The following is a 24520-nucleotide window of genomic DNA, read 5'->3' on the forward strand; positions in this document are numbered from 1 at the left end:
TAATATGAACTAGCATATTTCAGGGGCTCAAGAGCCACATGTGGCAAATGATCATCCTATTGGACAGCAAGCGCTAGAGGAAGCAGTGGCGTGGAGCCTGGAGATGAATGGGGATGGGGGAGGCACTGGGAGCTGGAGTGTGGAAAGGGGAGACAGTTCCATGGAGGGGGAACAGCACAAAGGCCAAATGGAAACTGGCCACCAAAACATGAAGTAGAGGAGCCTGACCCTCTTGGCCACAGTGTGCAGAGTGCAGGGTCAGTGGAAGCAGGGGTACCTTGAAGGAGCCTTTGCAGCTGTCCAGGCAAGAGATGATGGAGAGGAACAGCTGGAGCCACGGGACTCTTAGGGCAGACCTGCGAGGGCTCCTTAACGGGATGTGGGGCAAGGGATTAGGGCCAGCTGGGTGGGGCAAGAGCAGTCCTGGGGGCACCTATGACAGCCCTGACAGGTGTCCTAATGGCATCTGGACATGGAAGTCTGGAGCTTTAAAGAGACAGACCTGGTTGACAAGAATATCACTTAGATGAACATTTATGCCAGGTCTGAGCTGGGACATATCTCGGGGAAAGGGCCCAGAGCAGATCCTGGGACTGCTCCAGGGCCTGGCAGAGAAAGAACCAGCAGGCAGAAAATCAGGAGAGGACAGTGTCCTGGCAGCTGGGAGAGGGCAAGGGGGTGGAGAAGAGGATGGGCTACAAGGCCAGGTGCCGCTGATGGGCCAGGAGGACTGCTGCCTGAGTAGACATGGATTTAGAGGGAGTCCTCTCAGGGAAGCAGTGAGAGCAAGGCCAGGTCCAAGTGGACTGAGAGAGACAGCTCCATGCAGAAGCCTGGCTGTGTCAGGCCATGGCTAGTGGGGCCTTAGGTTCTGGGAGAGATGTTTTTAGTTAAGTTGGGAATTCATTGGTGTTTGTTATTCTGTCAGAAGATGGAAAGAAGTAGCCAGGGACTGTGGCACATGCCTGTAACCCCTGCTACTCAAGAGGTTAAGGCAGGATGATCAAAAGTTCAAGGCCAGCCTGGGCAACTTGGTGAGACCATCCCAAAATAAAAAGGGCTAAGGATGTAGCTCAGCGGTAGAACACTGCCCTCACATGCAAGAGGCTCTAGTGTCAATCCAATATCCTAGAGCAAAACAAAACAAAACACGAAAGAAGATGACACATGTAAACACTACTGACCTACCCCTGGAGAGGCTGAGGGGCTAGAAAGAGACCCCGAATGGAACCAGGAGGTGTGGAGAGGACCAGCCTGCATGAATTGGGCCTCTTATGAAGCAGGCACAAATGACTGGGCTGGTGCTGCAGGAATCCTGGCTTCACAGAGGGCAGAGGCTTCTAGGCAGAAGCCGAGGCAGGGGCCTGGTGGCCTCAGACTAAAACTCCCACCCTCAACAAGATGGGCAGACATGCTTTGAGATTCCACTTCCCCTGGCTTCTCCCCAGCTACCAGGGCACAGGCTTCTCTCTGCGGCTTCTCAGTTGAGAAGGAAAGGGATGGGGTGCTCCTGAGGAAGTGGCAGACAAGGTTTCACCTGTACTAGGATAGGAAGGAAGGAGACAGGAATGATGGACAGCAGAAGATTTTTGGGGGACCTAAAGGTTGTCAATCACAATCTAGGGCAGGATAGATGACTAGCCGATGTAACCAGTGAACCAAAGGAAATGTTCCCTGGGGCTGCTGGGTGCACTTGGCATCTCTACTTGCCAGCTGTTCAGATTCTCGAACTTGATTGTCCCCTCAGCCAGCCAACTACCCCTTTTGACCTAGGGCTTGGGTAACACATGGCCCGCTCTGGGGGTACGTGAGGATGAGAAAATGGACCCATTCTCCTGCTTTGGCTTCCTTCCCCAGGGGAAAGCTGCACTGTGGTCTTTTGATGTCCTTTCCTACCACAGGCATCTATAGATGCCAGCCAGGGTACAGACCGACACTGTCCAGGCTCCCCAGGCTGTTAGGGACACCCATATCACAGGGGAGTACTGTGCTCCCCTGCCTGCCCAGCCTCCTGCTTGCTGAGAGGAGTGGCTTGTCTCTTGGGGTTGAGGGTAGTTCTTCAAGAGTGGGATGAAGAGCTAAGGGGTATGTAGGGGTGTGCCTGATGCTCCTGGGCTCCAGCTCCCACTTCTGGAAGTTTTCCTGGCTCTTCAAGTCCCTGCAACTAGTTCTTCTTCTTCTTCTTTTTTTTTTTTTTGGTACTAGGGATTGAACCCAGGGACACTTAACCACTGAACCAATCCCCCGCCCTTTCTTTTTTTTTTTTTTTTGAGAGAGTGCGTTTCCTTAAGTTGCTGAGACTGGCCTCAATCTTGCATGCCTTCTGACTCACCTTCTTAAATTGCTGGGATTACAAGTGTGTACCTCCTCCCCAGAATGGTGGAGGTTGGGGCCCAGGTCTCAACTTCCCTGCCTGATCCTGGCCTCAGCCTTGCCACTATGACCTGGCATTGAGTGCCCAAGAAATCCTGTCCTGCCCAGGAGAAACTGAGTGCGGTGACACAGCAATACTAGTGGCCAGAGGTGCCTTCCCCAGCCACTGGTTTTCAAGCTAAGTCAAGGACGGAAAGGGACACTGGGGAGTGCCATGGGAGTGTGGGATGTTTGATGGAAAGCACTGGAGAGAACAAAGTCTGGTTGCCTCCCCTTCCCCACCCCAAAACTGAACCCAGGGCCTCGCATACTATTGAATGTTACACAGCTTATAATAAATAGCATAGAGACAAATGCTTGGTTTTAGTCTTTCTAAGTGATCACTCTAATGGGCCTGTTTTTTCCTCCATTTGTAATGGTTGCATTCTTAGAGGTGTGGATGCCAGCATGTGGAGAATAAATTGTCTTGATCAGGCCCTGGAAAGGCCCAGAGGCCCAGGCTTCTCGCCTAGGGCAGTATCATCACCCAGAAAGGGGAAAAGAGATTCAGATGTTTTGAAGGTAAAACTGACCTGATGACTGCTTGGATAGATCATGTGGACTCTGTCAACTGTCCTGTAGCTACAAACCACAAAGCCTTCTTGGTTTCCATCTGATAAATCCACCCTTTAAAAAGCTCCCTTCTGGGATGGGCGGGAGAATGTGAGCCTTGGTGTCTGGGTTCTGGAGCCAGACCCAGCATGAGTTCCAACTCTGCCCCTCACCAGCTCTGTAAGTGCATTTACCCTCCATGGCTTCCCCTTTTAAGACAGGGATAGGACTTGCCTCACCGTCAGCTGTGAAGACTGTGTTAACAAGCAGGAAACTGAGTTTGCTGAGTGGCAAGCACCAGCCACAGAGGAGGCACTCCACAGCTTTTTTGGCAAGGGCCGGTGCTGGGCATCAAACCCAGCCCTCATGCATGCTTCGCACACTCCACTACAGAGCTACACCCCAGCCCTGCAGATGTCAGCAATTAATGGCCTCACTGAGCTCCAGTCACATAACTTATTCCAGGTGCTAGTCGCCACTGCACAGCTCCCTGTCAATTGAGAGTGGCTGAGGGCACCGTTGGGCCTGTTGTGCAGGCGTGCATTCCTTCACTGTGAATCACCTTGGGGAGAAGCCCAGGGAATTCACTGGCTGGGGGTGGGTTTTTGTGCCTCCCTCCCCCAAGAACCACTCAGTCTGGTCACCTAGGACTTTGGTTTTTTGTTTTTTTGGAAACTTTTTTTTTTAATAGTTATTGAATGTTCTACAGTTTACAGTAAATATCATAGTTACAAACTCTTGGCTTCAATCTTTCAGAATGATCACTATCTGATCTTCAAAACAAAACAAAACAAAACCCAAAGGAATCCAAAACAACGAAACAAAACCAGATTTACACTTCATACGGGCGCACAAGCGAGGCCGGTGGGGCTTTCCAGTCTTTACACTCCACGTTGTGTTTTGAAAACACCTATAACTCTTTGATCAAACTACTTGGAAGACACTGGTCAAAGTTTTTTATTATTATTATTATTTTAAATGTTTTTATTTGTTTTTAAAATGTGAGTTCCAATAAAATTTAAAAATTAGATTCCAACCTGTAGATTAAAATGAATTAAAAAATACAAAATCATATACAACGCTCTCTTCACAGGGATTACATGCCATGAGAACAGGCTTCTCTGTCATGATATGAAAGGGATCCAGATGCCTTGAAGTCAGGAAGGGGACTGACACTGGTCCGGGGCCTTTTAAGATCATCACAGACAACTCCAAGGTGCTAGGCATAGCCTTACCTCCCCTTGGCTAAAGAGGAGCTTGAGCCACCACACAGATTTGGGCAACCTGGCTGACCCGAGGAGACCTCTGGGCCAGTCTCACTCTTTCCTTGACTCTCAGGCATGAGCGGTCGGAACCTGGAGGATGCTCGTCTTGCTGGGGTCAGCCCAAAGCTGATTTCACCTATTTGATTTCCATGAGCTGGTACTTATCTGCCGAGCTGGTACTTATCTGCCAAGCTGTTACCTCTGTTCTGTTCAGGAAAAAAAAATTCCCCCTCTGGGGGCTGGAATGGGTAAAGGGACTGCCACAGCAAGGATACCTAGGGATTATCGATGCAGCCACAGTGAAGCGGGGGCTGTTGTGTCCCTCCCTGGCCCTGTGGCGGCCAATCTCATCTCCTGTGCTCCTTGGCTGGCTGCCGGGCTGGACTCAACAACACGCAAGATAGGAAATACCCACGGGAGAAACTGAAGGACTGAGACCCAAGTGTGGCCCAGGCAAGGCAGGCCATGGAACACTGAAGCTATCCTGCCAGGAATTTTGAAGGCTGGGTCCTGGAACCATGTAATGTTGAATTTCAGAAGCGTTTTCTAGGAGTGGGGACATGAATGGGTAAAGGACACATCCTGAAGCTAGCCTGGCACACCCAATAGAAGCATAAGTGCTTAGAGGCTCCGGTGTGGAATCTGCCCAGTTACAGTAGCTGGGTTTCCCCATAGACCCTGGCTTTCAGCGGTGGGTGGGGCTTGCACACCAGCACCAGGCCTGCTTTACCCATTCTGGAATCCCAAGATGACAAGAAGCTAGGGGCTGCACAACCAGTGGTGACATGTTGATATGGGGCAGAAAAGCAGAGCTTGCATGTACCTCACTCCACTCCACTTTAGAGTCACTGTATGGTGACGAAGACCAGAGGTGGTGGTGATGACACCCACAGTGAAGCCTGTGCCCTTTGGCCAAAGAGCAGACCCAAGGAATTTGATATGCTGGTCTTGCTCAGTCAGCAAGGACGTGTCCAGTCTATATATACAGTATACAAGAAATTGGTGACCAAGGGGCTCGTCCTGTCTCATGTGGTTCATTTTTGAAGTCCATTTAGACAAACCAAGCCCTCCAAAACACCTTCAGATCTCTGGAAGGAGGTTACCTCAAAATTTGGAACAATTTGGGTGGCAAGGGGAAAGAACTAGTATGCACAGAGCCTACTCATTTGGTCTTGCTTCTGGTCTCACCCATGAAAAAGCAAGCCCAGGACTCCAGGCAAGATCTGTTTTTGGCTATTCAGGGTTATGGCAGGCCCCCTAGAAGTGCCAACTTGCTGGATCTGGATAGTGGGCAGGCTTTCAGGGGTCACAAAGCCAGGGTGCTGCAGGTTTCCGAGAGACACAGGTCTTTCAATAGAAAAAGATGCCTGAAGCTATCCTTGAACATGTCTTCAGTCCTGGGCACTGTGACTGCAAAGTGCTTTTTTCAAGTTAGCCTTGTGATCCAAATTCTCATCCTTTCTGTGCTACCAGCTGGATATACCTCTGGGTTCCCAGGGCCTATCACAGATTTTGGTTCAAAGCAGAAATTCATAAAAATCTGCTCCTCTGAGAGCAGTGAGCTTCCCAGGCCTCCATAAAGTTTCCTCTGCTTGGGGCAGACAGGGAGCCCCTCCCTTCTTCTAGCCTATCACTGAAAGACCCAGTAGGTGGCAGCAGAAAGAGCAGAGGATTTGAGAGCTTGAACCTTGGCTCTTTAGCTTATGAGCCCTGTGTAGTGTGTCATTTGGCAAGTCTCTTAACCTCTCTTAACTCTAGAAAAACATTAGTTTTTTCATGTATAAAATGGAAGTTTTGGCAATCAACATCAAAGTACTTTACAAACCTAAAAAAGCTTTGGACAGGTGTGTGCATCCCTGTTGAATATTCAGGGAAGAGAGTATGTACTTTAGGTTCATTGCCTGAAGGGACAGCAACTGTCTATCTCACAGAAACACGTTTTTGTTTTGTTTTTTAAGCATGGCAAAAAAATGAAGTTTCAGGCTTTCATCATTTGGGGAACCCAGCTCCTAGATGAACTTCCTGGGCCCCAGGCCAGTCAGGGGGCAGTAGGGGAAGCCACAGTGTTGTCTAGTGATTGGAACCAATTTCACCCCTGGCCATGGCCACCAAAATGCTTAGCTGGGGAGAGGCAGTAGCATGGGATTGAGAGGGCTTGCATGTCATGGCTAAGTCACATGTGCATGTCCCTTGTGTTGTCTGGTTTGCCCGCCTTCCTGTGACAAGAGGACCCTTCCGGCTTTGACCTTCTGTCCAGTTTGACCATGGGGCCATCCAGAATCTTTGGTTGATATTTACAGTATCTCCTGCCAGAAGCCTGTGACCTTTGCCAGAGCTGGGCTCATCCAATCAGAGGCAGACACTGCCCTGTTCTCCAGGGCTAGATCCCTTTGTAGTGACTCCCTAAGCTTGGCCAGGCTTATGGATTTCTGTCAAAACAAGAGGGCAAGGCCAGCTCAGCTGTGGCTCCACTGCTTATACTGACAAAGGGGTTCTGGGCCGGGCCCTCCAGACCGTAGCTTTTCAATGCCTTATCTTTACCTCAGAGCTTCTCTCTCATCCTGAATTGTACACCAGGGTTATAAGATAAGGTGCTGAGCACAGACACTTCAGTACATGGGCCTGTGGGCGTCAGGCTGGAAGAGAAAGAGCACACAGCCTGGGATTCAAGTGGTTCTGCTGCTTGTTTCTGAGCCTCGGTTTCCTTATGGATCAAATAGGAGGCATAATCACCATTTCTCAGGGTTAACCACATGCTATATATTAAACTGCTCTGTGCAATGTGAGGTACAGATGTTAGTTTTTACTTATGGGTGTAGAAAGAACAAAAGTTATAAGGTCATTCCTATTCCTTTTCCCCCTCCTCTCTGTAGTTCCACCCAGCCCACGAGGCGACAGGGTCATGGAAGCCTGTCAGGACCCCAGCATTCAGCTCACTTCAGGCCCATTCCCTTTCTTCTACAACCTGTATTCTCATTTGTCAAATGGGTGGAATAACTGACCCTGTCTCTCTCTGGACCTGTAAATTAAAGGCTGTGAAGTGCTTTGAAATCTATGAAGCACCTGACAAATGTTTCCTATTATTATTATTATTTTGGCATTTTCCAAACACATATGACATAATCTAGAACAGCCTTCACCCACCTTTATGAAACCGAAGAGGGTGGGAGGAAGTATTTGCAAAAAATGGATTAACACTGGAAAACTTTCTGTTGTTTTAAAATAAAACCTCATCAAGCACCCCAGAACAGACCTCTCAGAATAGCTGGGTTTTCTTTTTCTAGTCTTGAAGTTCCCTGGAAGGTCAGGAAGGTGGCCCCCAAACTCCTGGCACTGAGCAAGGACACTGTGGGCTCTGATCTCCTGGGAACAGCTAGACGGTTTCTGAGGTCTTTCCGACCCAAGGGTTTCCTGATTTTTTTCCTCCTTGAGGGGAGAAATGGAAGATAGGGGGAATGGTATGTCCAAGTTTACAAGAATTTAAAATGAAGTTATTTTAAAAATCCCAAATGTTGTCAATGATCCCACTTTGTACAGTAAAATGTTCCTGCCCCACCCCAGAGGGGCTGCTGGCCCAGTTACGTGCTGGGTACAAGAGGATGGTGCTGGGCAATCCAGGCTCCTGGCTGAGACTAGCAGGGGCCTCTTTGTCCTAGGGGTCCCTCTTCTCCCAGATGAGCCCATATCTGCTGGGCCTTATCCTCGTCCTCCTCTCCTGATGGCTCCCACTCTCTTCCTCTCTTCTCAGGATGAGGGGCTACTGTCCTAAAAGCATGGCCTCTCCTTTTCAGCCAGCCCACCTGCTCCTTTTCCTAGGGGTGGAGTCAGGCACAGGACGAAAGTTCCAGATGTCTTCACAGAATTTCCAAATGCTATTTCTTCATTTGCAATTTCTGTTCCTGCCATCTGCCCCATGTAGCCTCAGATCAGTCTTCAACCCACACCTCTGGAGTCCGTGAGGGTAAGGAGCAGAAACAAGAGCCCAGAGAGCATTCCGGAGCTCACCAGGTGTGAGCGCTGCTGACTTAATTTTTACAAAACCAAGCCAATCCATCCCTAGGTAAATTTTGTAGGCAACATACTACTAGGTAGGAAGGCTGCATTTAATGCTAATTTACTGCGAGGTCTAGGGAAGTCCTTTCTTCTTCTCTGGGCCTCAGTTTCCTCATCTGTCAAACAGGGAAATGGATGAGATGATTGCTAAGGTCCCTTAAGTTCCATGAGTCTATGAAATGTTTATTGCTATTGCTTTTCCTTCACTAACCTGACCTTCAGAGCCACCAGCACCCACCTGGAATGTGGTTCCTTCACTTTGGCCATGAATGGCGCAAGGTAACCAGGAGCCTGGCCCGTCTGCCAGCCCCATAGACAGACAGGTGAGCCCTGGTACTGGGAAGGGCAGAAGGGAAAGGGAGAGAAATGCCACAGGTACCCACTCTAATCAGGAGGAAGCTCCTCATCAGAGTGGGTCTATGAGGGCTCGGAGGCCGAGGTCTGGATTATGCAGGGAACCTGGCCTTTCAAGTCCTCAGGATGCTGGGATCCCACCACCCTGCAGCTGCTTGGCGGATCTGAGGTCCAAATCCCCTTTTGAGGAAGTGCCAGGTCAATTATCATCACTGTGCAAATCAGAAGGTCCAGGCCCAGAACATATGGTCAGAGACCTTTCAAACCAAAGCCATCAGGCAAGCACCTCTCTCCCCTTTCTTCCCTCTCCTTCCCCAATGCCCCCTCCCCCCACCCTTCCCCCAATTCTCCCAAAGACTCTGGTTTCCCCAGGTTCTCATGGAGCTGCTAATAACATTCCTACATAATCAGGTGGTTTTGTTCTTGGTCTGCTGCAATGGTTCTTAGAAGACATTTCATTTGTGTAGAAATGTCCTAAACTAATTTTGCTTAAAAAAAAAAAAAGAAAGAAAGAAAGAAAGAAAGAAAGAAAAAGAACAATTACCCAGAGATGTTGCCTGCTCAACAGCTCTGAGTTCTGACCCAGGACTTGAGGGCCACATCTGTTTATATTCTTCAAATGAAGTTGAGCCTTCAGCTGAACCACTGCAATAAACCCCACTCTGCTTGCCACTAGACTGGGATCCTGGGGACTAGATGCTTGGGGGAAAAAAGTAGTGCTGAGGGGATGTGGCCTGATCAGGTAGAAGTGGGTACAGCTGAAAGGGCAGCAGCTAAGAGAGGGGCTAGGGGGAAAGGCAGGAGATTAGAAAAAGCAGCTTTTACAAAAACCAAAAATAAAAACCAAAATCATTAAAGATGCATAAAGTGACCCTTGCACTTCTGTTGTCTCTTCTTGAAAATAGAGGTGGTGCTGCTAGGGAGCTGCTCCAGCACCGGTGTAAGACTTGAGTAGTTGCATACAATGTGTGACTCCAGATCTGGAGGAGGAAGGAAAACCATCAGTGACAGTGATATTCCACAGGCCACTTCAGGAAGCCTCTGAACCCCCTCCTTTCAACTTGGGAGCCCTAACCAGAGCCCTCTGTGTTCTCCTAGTGGAGCTGTTTCTCCCTGCCCATGGAAGCTGTTATCTAGCACCAACTGCCCTCAGAGGAGGTGGAGGGCAAGGGAGATGCTGCTATAGGGCAAATTCCCAAGTGAGAGCCTTGGAACCCTACAGTTCACAGGCACTGCTTCAGAAGTAGGGCAGCAGAGGGCTGGTGGTCAGGATCAATCCCAAGTTTCCACTTGCCTCAAACCATAGCTAACATCCAATTTAGGTGAAGATTTCATCTGAAGAATGGGGCTCATGGAAGTCTGAAGGCCATACAGTTAAAAACACAGAATTTGGTACTGGGGAACTAGAGTTCAAGTCTCAGATCAATTTTTACTGGCTGAATGGTGTTGAGCTACATATTTATCTGCAAAACAGAGCTAATGATTCTTATTTCACAGAGCTACTGTGAGTATTATGAGATAACCCAGAGCCTATAGGTTCAATAGTCAGAACCACATATACACATAAAAAAGAGTGAAATTACAGGTCTTGGAACAGGAAAACAACACCTAGGCTCCAGACTCAGGTCAGGGCTTTGAGGCAGTTTCTATATGCATTCCCTTCCCACCTCTCCCGCCCTGGCCCCACTCACTTGGATGGGCTGAAGGTTTTACCAGTGCGGGGGCACGTAGCTGTATGCAGGGGTTCCTTGGGCCCTGTATGTTGGCATGGAGACAGGGTGTGCCCCAATCGCGGTGTGCTGGGGTGTAGTCAGCAGAGTACCTGAGCATGCAAAGAGAAGAGGAAACCTGACAAGTCTGTACCAGGATCAGGGGTGAAGAGGAGGAAACCATGCCTTTTAAGTTAATGCTCCCCCTGAGTGAGTCCCCCATCTCCCCTGCCTGCCTAAGGAACCTTCTCTCCCATGTCAAGCTTTACCTCTTTAGGAGGATCTTTTCGGATGCTGGAGGAGAGATTCAACCACTATTCTTTGGAAGCCTCCTTTCGCTTTTCTTTGTGGGATTCTCTTGTTGCACACACCAAGAGGTAATTGTCGGTGTCTGTTTATATCTCTCACACTAACCTGCATGTTCCTTACGGGAAGGGCTCTGGTTTGACCTAATGATTCCTGGTACCCAGGACCTAAACAACAGGGTGGGCCCTGAGAGGTATCAGTAGCTTGCTAGTGTAAAGGACAGAATAAAATCCAAATGTCCACTCTACCCCTGGCCCTTCTTTCCTCAGATGGGGACCTCACTGGCTCTTTAAAGCCTCGGTCTCTACAAGCTAGTCAAAGACCCTGGTCTTCTCTCATCCTTAATGGGAAAGCCCAGTTTCTCCCTCAGTGTCAACTCACCCTAGACCTTCCTAAAGCTGAACTCCCCATCCCCATCTTCAAGGTTCATTAAGGGCAGTGCTCTGGTCTACTCTGCAAGGGTCTTCGGGGACTCCTGCTTCCCTCCTCTCTCACCACAGGTCCTTATACTCCTGTCTGCTAAAATAACATTGCCCTGTGCCCTCTTTTCTGGGCCCCCTACTGATACCAGAGTCCTCATGTCATCATTTTTCCCCTAATCTGCTGTGACAGCCTCCTCACTGGCCTATCTGCTTCCAACCCTTATCCTCTGGTCCTGCTTCAGCCTGTCGCCAGAGAGATCTAAACCCAACCCTGTCCTTCTACTTGAAGCCCCTTGCCAGCTCCCTCACCTTAAGATTCTCAAACTTTTCCCTGTCTCACCCTGGCTGCCGTGCCACCACTCTTTCACCTACTTCCGAAGCGCCTTCAGCCACCTCCATTCTATCAACTTGCCACCCTTGGATTCTTTCAGCCTGTTTTGCTCTTCCCTCTGTCACCTCTCTGCCTGGCCTCTATTCACCCTTTAAAGCCTTGCTCAATATCCCCTTCTTGGTGAAATCTTTCTCATCTCTGCGACAGATTTAGAAGGTCCTTCTTCTATGTCCCTGGAACATCTCCGCATAGGATTTCTTATGCTGTGAGGCACTCAGTTCCATGATTGTTCTCTGCTCCGTCAGGAGTTCCCGGAGGAGAAGGAGGGATGCTAAGGCAGATACTGCTCTCACCTGCTGACATTGCCATGGTGGTGCCGGCCACCATGCCCATGGCCACGCCATTGGTCCTGGGGGCAGCAACAGGCGCCGGGTAGATGGCAGAGGGAATGCTGTTGGGCTGGACGACCGTGGTATGGTGGATGACATGGGGCTGGGCAGCGTACACCGGCTGTGTATAGTAGGCTCCCTGGGGAAAAGAGGCTGAGGTCACAAGGGCTCTTGGAGAGGTGGCAGGAGATGGAGGGAAATGGTTGGGGTAGGGACTCTGTTCCTCTCAGACCCAAAGGAATGCGGAGGGGAGAAGCACTGATCCATCGACACAGGCCTAGGCTCCAGCTGGAGCCCTGCTTTGTCTTACCACGACTGTGGCTTGTTCAGTGCTGGCTCAGCTACTGGTCACCCCCACACCTATCTTAATTTGCTCCTAGGGCTGCTTGCTCCCTAATGGGGTAAGAGCTCTACTCCTTTAACCCTAGTATTAGCAATTTTAAAATGTTTGTATTTTATTGAACTATACTCCAAAAGCTTCCTATAATTTAAAGGTGGGAACAATAATCAATCAGTTTCTAAGCATGTGAATGGGGCTGGTGAATCCCAGAGCACTACGCACATATGCTGAGAGGTTACCAGACTGGTGTGCGTGCTTGCAGCTTACACACTGAGAAAGTGCCATCGATCAACAGCGTTTTCCACGATGTCTCTTACTTATTATCTCTCTCCTTTTGACCAAAAGATAAGGATGGAGACAGAGATCTGAGGTGACTTCCCAGTGTCTGGATCACTAGCTTCCTGCTACTACCACTCATATGCCTGCTGAGTAGAGAGAGGCCCCTGTGATCATTTTAATCCAAAAATTTTTGTATCTTTCCACTATATAGTGACAAGGGCTTCAAAGGTCTGAGAGGATAGTCTAATACAGTTTTCCATAAATGAGAAAAATTAATCTCAAGCCTCTTTTTTTTTAAAGTTCTGCATTTTAATTGGCAATATAGCTAGTTTTTAAATTAAAAAAAAAATTTCCCCTGCCAATTAAACCTCATGTTGAATTATCACTCCAGAAGAATGTGCCATGAGCACGCCAGAGAAATCATATGGTCTTTAACTCACATCCTCCCAGAGTGTACACAATTATTCCCCTGAAAGAGTCCAAATGAGGACACTGAGGCACAGATAGAATAACTGCCCAAGGTCATAGGGCACTGGTGGCAGAGCCTGGGCACTTTTCTCCTTCTTACTTGGTTCACAGACTTTATCAAGGAAGAGTAGATGTGGGGTTAGGGAAGACCAAGACATGGGATCTCATCATTCTGACTCAACCAATAGCTCACTGTGTGACCTGGGACAAGATACTCCCCTCTCGGGGTCTGTTTCCCCACTTGTTTAACAAAGAAGTTCAACTAGATGATCACTAAAGGCCTCAGCCTGGGCCCCCCGGATATTCTGAGTTCTGTTCATCTAAATTAGAGTTCATGCCTCACCCCTCTAGGGACTGAGGTAGAGGGAAGGAGAAAGCAGGCTTCAGGGATATTGCTTCCATGGCTGGCCAGAATTATGAACCCTCCACTCTTTTTCACCCTATCCCACCCACCATACTCAGTCTGCAGGGTCCTCTACTTGCAGAAGAAATAGGCCCAGACCTCCATGTATACCTACCTGTGCATACAGATTCTGCTGGGGGTAGGCACTTCTGATTGGATACATGGCCGTCTGATAGGGGTTGGGTGATGGGGAGTAGGGGGGTGGAGCAGTATTACTCTGGGTCGGTGGGACCTTGTATGGAGTCCCTGCAGTATATCCTGTACCAAGGCAATAAGAGAGACTACCAGTTAGTTGGCATAACAGTGGTGCTAGAAGGCAGCAGGTCCCAGTCACAATTCCCCAGACAAAGATGGGCTGAATCCAGGCTGGAAACACAAATGAGAACAAACAAGAGAACAGGGCTCAACCCAGAGAGCCCTAGCCCTAGAGGCAGCTCCCTCAGTCCTGGTGCACAGGGCAACATGTGTGTTTCTAGAGATATTTTTATTTCTCTAGGTTTCAAGGACTCTCATCTACAAAAGTAAGAGGCCAGAACCAGATGGTCTCTTATAGGACCCTTTTAGCTATGAAGGCCTGGGTTCCTGCACTATCTGAGAAAAGTAGGTCCACACAGATGGAAGCCCCTTAACACCCCCACTCCCATCTTCTTGCTTTTCTGTCTCCTCACTTATCCCAGCATCTCAGAGTATCTTTTGCTAGTGCTTTTTCTCCTTATAAGTATCTCCCTTAACCATGCTGCCTCCTCCTTACCAAGTCTGAAGGTAAAAACCCACATAAAACATCTCTCAGATGCTCATCTTCTGGGATGTTGAAAACACTGCTCTGCAGGGCTGGCTTTTCCTCCCCTCCTGTGGCTTGTGGGAGGTCATCTTTGCCCCATGGGCCTGAAGTCAGGACCCAGACCCGGGCCATGTCTGCACCTCAGCAGGCCAGACAACAGCTGGGGGTTGTGAATTCAGGCCCCAAGAAGTTCACAATTGGCTATGAGAACAAACTGTGCTTCTTTTGAGACCTCCAGAAAAAAAGTCAGATCTTATGTTTATAGGAAGGACTTCAAATACAAGTCACTCAGGAACAAGGTGTCCTTATAAAATCACTAAATGGAATCATCCTATTGAACTAGGTAGTCATCTACTGATCCCCAATCCTCTGAGTTATATGAGGGGATCCTGAGGCTCAGATAGGACAAGTCTTTTTAGAAACTTCTCCTAAAGACTCTAAACTCTAGCCAAGCATGATGGTCTGTAATCCCAGCTACTCAAGACACTGCAGCAGGAGGATCTCAGGTTCAAGACCAGCATGGGTGACTTAGCAAAATAAAAAGGGCTGGGAATGTAGCTTAGTGGTAGAATGCCCCTGGGTTCATTTTCCAGTATTTAAAAAAACAAAAATTAAGATTCTAAAATTTTCCTTCTGAGTTGAAGGGTCAGTGTCAGAGGACCTTGGCTCTGAAGCCCCTGTGGAAAGATGCTAGGGTGGCTTCTGCCCTGTAGTCCTGTCCTAGGTGGGTCTAGCTAAAGTTGTTGGACCTCTCTGGGCTTCATTCTTTTGCCTATAAGATATTCACCAAGGAACCTTTAAGCCCCAAGAAAGAAGGGACTAGGGGTCAGAGTAGCAAGGAACTTTATTAGAGGAGAAGTGATCTAGGCTTTGGTCTGGCTTTCTGCCTAACTTGGATGTCAACTGCCTAAATCTCTGGGCCTTAGTTTCTTATTTTGTAAAATAGGAGATTAAAAATGAAAATCTCTTTCTAAACTAAAATTCCATGGCTCTAAGATTATGGGTTTCCTCTATCCTAACTCCAAGTAAAAGCAAGCTACCACATGGGCACAAATCCTCAGTTACACCACAGCTTTGGCTTGGTATTTTCTGCCCTAATGACTCAAGAGGATATCAGAGCTATTGCTCAGCTGGCACAAAAGATGTCCTGTCATCTCCCCTGGAACTGTTATTTATTTTCCCACCTGCATATCTACAGAATTTGTTCCATGAAAAAATTGTTTTGTCCTCAAGTTTGTTTGGGAAATAAGTAGCAAAGAAGATGGGGTGAAAAAGATACATCAAAGAAAAGGCAGAATTGATAAGAAGTAGAAATTAACTGGAAGGGAATTATAGAGCAGATTCCCTAAGGTTTCTAGACTATGGAGCTAAACCTGAGATGTGGTCTCAGGAAAAAAAGCAGATACCACATGAGAAGACGGAGTCTAGGTTTGCAGAAACCTAGAAGGAGCCATCTGATGGGTACTTCACTTTTTCACCTTGGAGACAGTTTATTTCTCTAAGAAATAAAGGGGATTCTCAAAATGGGCTGATTCCAGGGGATCTTCTTTTCTTTTATGGTACCAGAGACTGAACTCAGGTGCCTTGCACATCCTAGCCAAATTTTCTACCACTGAGCTATATCCCCAGTCCCCCAGGGAACTTAGTAGTATTTGGAGAAGAGAAAAGAAGGGGATGAGTTTTGAGGTCCCATAATTTGTGAAGTAGCAATGTAATATAGAGATAAATAGGTGTGTGTGTGTGTGTGTGTGTTTTTTGTTGTTGTTTTAATTTTGTGGCCCTGAGAAGTCTTTAAAATAATTCAATGAGCTATGAATCTCTGACGATGGGGGGATATATAAGGGACCGTATTCCCCTAAAATTATCACAGAATTATTATTATTATTTTTGGGTGGTATTAGAAATTGATCCCAGAGGCACTCTGCCAGTGAGCTACATCTCCAGCCCTTTTTATTTTTTATTTCAAACAGGGTCTTGCTAAGTTGCTGAGACTGGCTTCAAATTTGTGATCCTTCTGCCTCAGCCTCCTGAGCAGCTGGGATTAAGGATGTGTGCAACCACACCTAGTAGGACCACAGAAATCTTTTATTGATAATAATAATTCCAGTCTGTGGTTTTCTGTAATTACAACTTACCTGGTAAATAAATCTTTAATTTAATTACATACCTGCAATGACTACTTTCTTGTTACAATGGTAGTTACAGAGATCATATGGATTGAAAAGCCTGAAGTATCTACTATCTCAAAGTCTGGCCCTTTATAGGAAAGTTTCCTGACCCTTGATTTAAAGGAATTAAACAAGGGCTGGGGCTGTAGCTCAGTGGTAAAGCACCTGCCTTGCATGTGTGAGGTCCCAGTTCAATCCTCAGCACCACATAAAAATAAATAAAAATACTGTGTGTTAATCTACAACTAAAAAAAATGTTAAAAAAAAAAAGGAATAAAACAATATGTAGAGGGGCTGGGGATGTAGCTCAGTGATAAGGCACTTGCCTAGCATGTGTGAGGTCACAGGACTCAGGCCCCAGAGCATTGCAAACAACAACAAAACAAAACAAAACAAAGGCTGGGGATGTAGCTCCTGGGGAGAGTGCTGGCCCAGCAAGGACAAGGTCCCAGGTTCAATTTCCAGTACAGAAAAAAAAGGAAGGGCTTATTTTAAAAACAAAACAAGCCAGGCATGGTAGCACACACCTGTAATCCCAGCAACTCAGGAGGCTGAGGGTAGGAGGATTGCAAGTTCAAGGCCAGCTTCAACAATTTAGCAAAACCCTGTCTCAAAAAATGAAAAAAGGCTCGGGGATGCTACACAGTGGTTAAGTGGTGCCTGGCTTTCTACCTAATTTGATACTTGCGTTCAAAAAAAAAAAAAAAAAAAAAAAAAGAAAAGAAAAAAGAAAAAGAAAAGAAAGAAAGAAAAGGAAACAATACAAAACAATTCGTGGAGAGTCCTGCCAGGATAAACATCTCATTTCTATGCAGAAGAGGGCATCCTCAATCGGAAGATGGCTGTCTCTGAAGGTACTACAGCACAGAGCAGTGGTTACAGTCTGGGGCCAGACCCCAGTCCTGCAATTTAATAGCTGTGGAATATATCATCTTCTCACCTGTAAAATGGGGGTAGTAACAGCACCTACCTCATAAAGTTTCTGTGATAAATACATTGATAAGTGCAAAGCACTTAGTACAGTGCTGGACGTATTATAAGCATTTCAAACAGGGTAGCTGTTATTATTTTTTTCTCTCTCACTGCATAAAGATAGTAAACTTCCTATTCTGGAGGCATAAAAGCCAAGTCTGGTCTGAATGAATTCAAAAGATAAGAAGTTAAATTATGACTGGTATGGTTTGTTCCAACTTGGAGCAAAGACTCCAGGACTCTAATATTCGAAAATTTTATGGTTGAAATACTATGATTTTATGATTCTTTATAGAGTTAACAGGACAACACTGCTGGTTACCTTACTTCATGCTCCTAGAGAATGTGCTCTGGAATTTTTATCTTCACCAGGAAAGGTTCTGTAACCCCTCTATACCACAAGGACAACCATATTACAAAGTGCAGGGACTCTCCCTCTGAGGAAAAGGCTCTCAGAGACTGCAGTAGAATCTGCTTTCCACATCTAAGAACAACCTTTTCTGAGAATGTTTCCCTTTCTTCATGTTATGAAATGAGACACATACTCAGAATACAAACAAGTAACGAAAACATCCTTGGCAACCAAAGAGATGCTGATCTAGAAGGCCCTGCTTGTCTGTCTAGACAGCTTGGGATGGGAGAAGCAGAGCCGCAGAGCTAGAAGAGGTCTTAGAGATCTCCCAGACTGACATAAACATTTCACAGGTGAGAGAATAAATAGATACTAAAAGAGAATGACTGCTCATGGGGAGACTTTCTCTAACCACAGTGGTAATCAAGGTTACCGTTTGTGTCAGGAAGATATGAGGCTACAGAAGCTACCCAGGGTCCTCAGCCTAGGCTCCTTCAGAGAGTTCTGCTCACTTCTCTCAGGGAATGTACTCATTTGGACTGAATAATTTCAGAGGGTCTTTCTGAAGATGATGATATTCTGAGTTTCTGAGTATCTCAGTAGGACTTTTATGAGAACATTACTACAGAGGACTTTCTACAATAGACTGGTGGTCCTTAGGGAATAATGAAAATTCCTGTTGTTGTAGTCTGGGTTACTTTAAGTATCACAAAAGTCAGGGTTCTTAGTTTGTGAATCTAAGTAAAAGAAGTTGTAAGGGCTGGGCCCAGTGGCACACACCTGTAATCCCAGGGGCTCAGGAGGCTGAGGCGCTAAGCAACTCAGTGAAACGCTGTCTCTAAATAAAACACAAAATAGTGCTGGGGATGTGGTTCAGTGGTCCAGTGCCTCTGAGTTCAATCCTTGGTACCATGAAAAAAAAAAAAAAGTTACTGGGCTTCTTGCAAAAAAAAAAAAAAAATGGTTTTTACCCAAGTGAACTTAGGCTCACTGATGGCCTGGCAATCCTGAAAGAAATTCTGAATCTTGGGCTGGGGCTGTGGCTCAAGCGGTAGCGCGCTCGCCTGGCGTGCGTGCGGCCCGGGTTCAATCCTCAGCACCACATACAAAGATGTTGTGCCCGCCGAAAACTAAAAAATAAATATTAAAAACAAAAACATTCTCTTAAAAAAAAAAAAAGAAAGAAATTCTGAATCTGAAGGTCATAATATTAGGACTTCGATATGCTGTGCTTTAAGGACATTAGAGGCTTGCAATCAACGTTCTCCCTTACAGAGGAAGAATCTAGAGACTGAAAGGACAGCAATTTCAATTTCCCCCAAATTGCATAACAAATTAATGAAAGCTGTGTCCAGAGTTCAGGGCATGAGTTCTTGTCTTGGACAGAGCTCTTTCTGAGTTAAGGGTTTCTCCAGTTCAATTTTGGGCATTTAGTATATTGGTCTTTGTATCCCCATTTCACTAAGGGCAAAATCATAAGAGGAATTTGATCATTAGAAGTCCCAGCTTTGCCTTATAAAAGAAGCTTTATGATATCTATTGTTTGTCTCAGGTTCCTAACCATAATTTTAGGCTCCATCAAACAGGATAATAAAGAGAGTGTGTATGTTAGCAAGTAAAACTTTTCCAGCCCTCTCTTCAGTCCTCCTTCACTGCTATAAATCTTTCAGTGGTAGAAGCCCTAGCACTTTCAAAGGTATTGGTCCTCACATCACAGGTGCCTTTTAGACTAATAGGTTTATTGATCAGTGAGTTTATACGTCTGGACAAAACAAAGCTCTATGTCTGAGTCTTGCCTTGACCTCTGACTCTCCTTGTTGGTAGCTAAACTGAGCACTGAATAAGTAGGAGGGAGACCTATTTACAAACAGGCTTAGCAAGTGCTGGTGAAACCAAAATGAATTTGTCAAAGCACCCTGAATTTTCTATGGCACTAGAAGCAACAAAATGTGGCAATTAATGGGTCAGTCAATCCCAACTTCATTAAAGAGTTACACAGGTTTAAACATTACTTACTTACAAGAGAGGGATACATTTCGGTCCTTCCCAGGGACTGTGACAGCCTGTCTGAGAGGGGACGTGGTTACTGGACATTTTAATGGAGTTTCAGGAAGCCTTCAGATAGTATAAGGCAAGGCCTTCTGATACTTGGACTGCCTAACTGTGTAAAGGGCTGCCTCTGGAAGAAACTAGATTGCTGATCCTGAAGATATGAGCAAAGGCTTGATGGCAACTACTGGTGAGAGCTGCTGGAGAGGAGGTCCCTGTGGTGGGGAAGATATTGATACAGAGCTGCAATGTGAGAGAATCAGGAGTCTACTGTTTATTGAGAATGTTTAGGATGAACCAATTCAGGGGCCTCATTTAAAAGACCAAACTCCAAAGCATGTGCTGCTTATTAGTTGGGCAGCACTGGGCATATTACCTTTTTGAGCCTCAATTTTCTAACTAGGATGAAAAATCCACCTAAATGATTTCTTTCTTTCTTTTTTTTTTTTTTAGAGAGAGAGAATTTTTTTAATATTTATTTTTTAGTTATTGGTGGACACAACATTTTTATTTTATTTTTATGTGGTGCTGAGGATTGAACCCAGCGCCCTGTGCATACCAGGCGAGTATGCTACCGCTTGAGCCACATCCCCAGCCCCCTAAATGACTTTTAAGATCATAGTGTTGACTAAATGAGAGAGTGCTGGGCAAAGTGGCCCACCTGTAATCCCAGTGACTCAGAAGGTTGATGCAGGAGGACAGCAAGTTTAAGGCCACCCTCAGCAATTTAGCAAGGCCCTAAGCAACTCAGTGAGGTCTTATTTAAAAAAAATAAATAAAAATAAAAAGGGCTAGAGATGTAGCTCAGTGGTAGGTACCCCTGGGTTCAATGCCTAGTATTGCCAAAAAATAAAAATAAATAAATAAGAGGATGATTATGAAAGCACATTATCCAAAAGACAAGCTATACTCTGTAAGCTGATATTGACATCTAGGGGCAAATGATAAGAAGAAGTGACACTGGAGATTTTAAAGAAGAAAAAATACAATGAATTCTTCTAACCTACTTACTTGGTAGACTAGCAATTCACTGTAATATCACACTAAAGGCTTATAGCCCCTGCTGGCACAACTCCAAGGCTAAGTCCTCACCATATCCAAAGTCAGCCATTCATCTAAAAGCTCCCACGAGGCACCAAGTTCTTCCTTATATGGAATCAAAATGCCACTCAGTAATTTCTAATCACTGGGTCTCATTTCCTCAGTGGAACCACTGTGTGAAAAATCAGAAATATAGGGACTGGGGATGTGGCTCAGTGGTAGAGCGCTCACCTACCATGTGCAGGGCATTGGGTTCGATCCTCAGCACCACATAAAAAAAATAAAATAAAGATACTGTGTCTAATTAAAACAAAAAAATATTTTAAAAAATCAGAAATATAAAGATGATAGCACTAGTTACCCTACTGAGCCTCTAGATTATCATGATCAATCTGACAAGGTGGCTGGCTTTTGTCAATATATGTACTTTATTCCCATAGTATAGCTTCCACAAGGGCAGTGTTCCTCAAAGGGGGGTGGGGTGGGGTGGCATTTACTAAGTTTGGAGACATTTTTGGTTGTCATATAGTGCTTTGCTCCTGGTATCTAGGTGTAGAGACCAGGAATGCTGCTAAACATCCTGCAATGCTCAGGACAGTCCCCAACAACAAAGAATTATCTGGCCCAGAAGTCAATAGTGCTGTAGTTAAGAAATCCTGCCTAAGGGGAAATCCCTCTCTGTCCAAACACACACAGGTCTTCAAAATGTGCCTTCTGTTCTTTCCCTTGAAATGCAGTAATAGTCTTTTCCCAATCCAATTTCTCAGCCAGAAAGAGAGTACTCTTTTTCCCTCCCTCACTGTTGTGTGTCTCCCTAAAGCAGGGTGCATGATCAATGAGATCTTTATTGAATGAGGAAGGCCAACTTTTTGCATGGATAGGAGAACCTTTTAAAGTAGTATTTATATAATAAAGATCATTTTTAAAAAATCCCCTTTCCTTTCTTTCTAAGAAACAAATCAGTCCCAACCAAGGGGAACAAGGAAAGGAGGAGACAGGCTGTATTTACTGAAAGCCGCAGAGGATGCTTGGTAAGTTCGGTTCTCGGTCCCGGTGTCCACTGGGAGGTGGAAGGTGCCTTCAGTGCCACAGGAAGACGAGTTCTGTGGCCAGGCCTGTTTCATCAGCAGAGTGGCTTAAGGGAAGACACAAGAATGGCATTAGGCAGAAATAAGAAGTGGGCACCACCAATCACAGACATAAAGCAAGGATTTTGTGCTGGACAGAAACATATAACCCAAAGGGCCTGTTCAGACACACAGAATGATTCAGCCTTTCTGAGATGAGTTAGTGGGGTGGGAGCAGTGCTGAAGTGAGCTTCCAGATGGTTGAAAACTGAGGAAATCTGCACTTACGCTAAGAGCATCAGGATTTTCTAGGTACTACTAAAACCATGAACATGTCCATGAATACTGCTTCCTTCTACCTGACCTTCTGGCATAAGGCTCTGGTATATTCCTCAGCTACTTTATAATGTGGATCAAGTTGGGAGCCTTTGTGTACTGGGCTATATCAACTCAGCCCCCCTACTTTTTGTCTGAAATTTCCTTGGGAGGTGTATTTAATAAGTTGTGGAAAAAATTTATTCTTGCTGGAATACCATGTCCTCTAAGTGGACTGAGATGTAGCCATGCAAGCTTAAAAGGCACAGGGCCCTGTGGGTGTGTTCCTAGTTATCTAGTGAGGCACTCCTTGCTAACTCATCCTGGACACCCATCCAAGGTCAGATGAACAAACCTCTGCATATCCCTGAATTATATCCTGCTGAGGTGCTACTGGGTGTCCCACCTGAGACAGCTCATAAATTAGAAATGATCCTTTAGACCATCCCAAAAGTAAATGCCAACTTGGGGTAGGTGTAAAATAGAGATGAGGCCCAGTTTGAGGTCTGTAAAGACTTCCTTGGCTAACTCAAAGCTCAGCTTGAGAAGCTTGAAAGATGATCCTTTATATGTTCTAGAAGTGGGACTGACTCAAAAAACTTACCTTCATGGTACCCAGAGGGGAAGGAGAGAGGAAATAGGGCTCCAAAGGGTAGAAATGCCCAACTTTTTACTATACTTTCAAACACTAGAGAAGAAACATCCTTTACTCAAATTTCTATTTCATTCAAATAAGGTCTTGGGAGTCCTTGATATGGAATTTTTAAAAGTATATTAGCTGGAGATGGGGTTGTACTGACAATAGTCAAATATAATTGAAACATTTTCACAAGGGGCTAAGGTAAGTCACTGTAGTCTGAGAAAAAAGTATGCCTATATATGCTCTAATTTCACCAGGATATTCTACCTTCAGAGAGATTTCATATCTTCCTCTGACTGTCTGGATAATAACAAATGTCTCTGTTCCTTCAATCACAGAACTGCTAAGGTTAGAAAAGGTCAGGGACTCTACTGTTCTTACTAAACTAAGGCTAGGAGTGCAGCTATCATATGCTGACTCTGCTTGCATTAATGGCCCGCAATATATACAGCAGATGCTGAAGAATGAGAAGGAAATCATGGGCAGGAAAGTGACACTAAAAGGAGAATTCTGGCAAAGAGAAATGGAGGCCTAGCGGAACTCCAAGTATAGTTCAGGGCCTCTTCTGGATATCCAGACATGGCTCTGCATATACTACAGGAGGAGAGAAGTCCATTTAAAGCAATCATCTTGGGTTCTTTATGGGGGCAGAGGGCTGGTATGAAGGGGATTAACAAAGAATCCAATTAGTGTTGAAAAGCTTATGAAGATGTCTCCAAATTTAGAACTTGACACTCCATGTGGCTGGAAAGCTGAGGCCACCCAACACAACTACCTGAAAGGTTAAACATGTAAGTTCTGAGGAGTCAGAAAGAATAAGCCCATAACCTCATGGGACTCCACCAGTGAGCAGGAGCATTGAATTTGGTTGTATAAATTTGGAGAAATTATAGGTCCTGATTCATTCCAATTTTTTCCTCCAAGTGGCACATACTTCAACATAATTTGCATCATTAGCCAAAAGTCTGACATTAGCCTGAAGGGCTGTGTGACAAGGTAAATCAAAATTAGCCAAAGAGTACTGAGGTCTAACTGCGCTCAGCACTGAGGGGAGCGCCACCGTGGACAGGAACACAACGTGGGTCACGGTCACTGCACACAAGGTACTTACAATCTAGCTGGGGATGCAACATAGCAACAACCAGGGAGTGAACAAGACAGCATGATACCCAGTAAAACAATGTTGCAGATTAATCAGGAAAAAAGCAAATGAGATTATGCCTTTGATTGTCTTCCCTAAGTGAAACCTTAGCTAAACTATACATTTTCCTGAATAAAGGGGCATTTTCTTCTGGTTTCATTAAAGAAAACAAACATTATTTCTATGCCTCCTCTATATATTTGAATACTAAATAATTGAATAAATGTGAAAACTTAAAACCAAATATCAACTTGACCTCCTCATTAGTTAGATAATCCTGTTCTTCTAAGTACAATTCTAACGGCACCCATTCTGTTGGTGGTGCTGATCAGAGCTTAGTTGTGGAATGAAAACAAACCCAACTAAAGCTTTTTAGAAGTATAGTGGTGGAAGAGGCTGCTCTAATAGGAGGGCATATTCTTGAGTGCCAGAAAGAAACCACTTCCTAGAAATGTTTTATATTTTGAACTGTGTGATTGCTATATTTATATGTATATATATATATATGTGTGTGTGTGTGTGTGTGTATATATATATGTGTGTGTGTGTATTACAGTGTGTGTATTACATGTGAAAAATGTTGTTAAGCTGTATACTTAAGATCAGTGTACTATATTATATGTGCCAGCCTTCAAGTCAAAAAGACAGAACAAAAGAGCAGCCAGTCACAGCAGGCTGCCCACATCCAGGTGCTGGGTTGTTCACTTCCCT

The 24520-nt window shown here is 45.6% G+C and overlaps 1 protein-coding gene across 4 annotated transcripts in view; it reads right to left on the reverse strand.

Annotated features, from left to right (window-relative positions):
* Nucleotides 1–8985: 8985 nt before the first annotated feature.
* Nucleotides 8986–24520, reverse strand: part of Fam168a (family with sequence similarity 168 member A) — a 183693-nt gene continuing 168158 nt past the window's right edge. For all 4 annotated transcript variants that reach the window (XM_026409147.2, XM_026409145.2, XM_026409144.2 and 1 more), the window contains 5 exons: nt 21656–21781; nt 13399–13541; nt 11758–11932; nt 10328–10458; nt 8986–9616 (listed from right to left, as the gene is read on the reverse strand). In XM_026409147.2, coding sequence (XP_026264932.1) covers nt 10346–10458; nt 11758–11932; nt 13399–13541; nt 21656–21781 — 557 coding nt within the window. In that variant the 3' untranslated portion in view covers nt 8986–9616; nt 10328–10345. The remainder of the gene's footprint in view (nt 9617–10327; nt 10459–11757; nt 11933–13398; nt 13542–21655; nt 21782–24520) is intronic.

The sequence above is a fragment of the Urocitellus parryii genome, chromosome 4, assembly GCF_045843805.1.
Source record: "Urocitellus parryii isolate mUroPar1 chromosome 4, mUroPar1.hap1, whole genome shotgun sequence".
Lineage (NCBI taxonomy): Eukaryota > Metazoa > Chordata > Mammalia > Rodentia > Sciuridae > Urocitellus > Urocitellus parryii.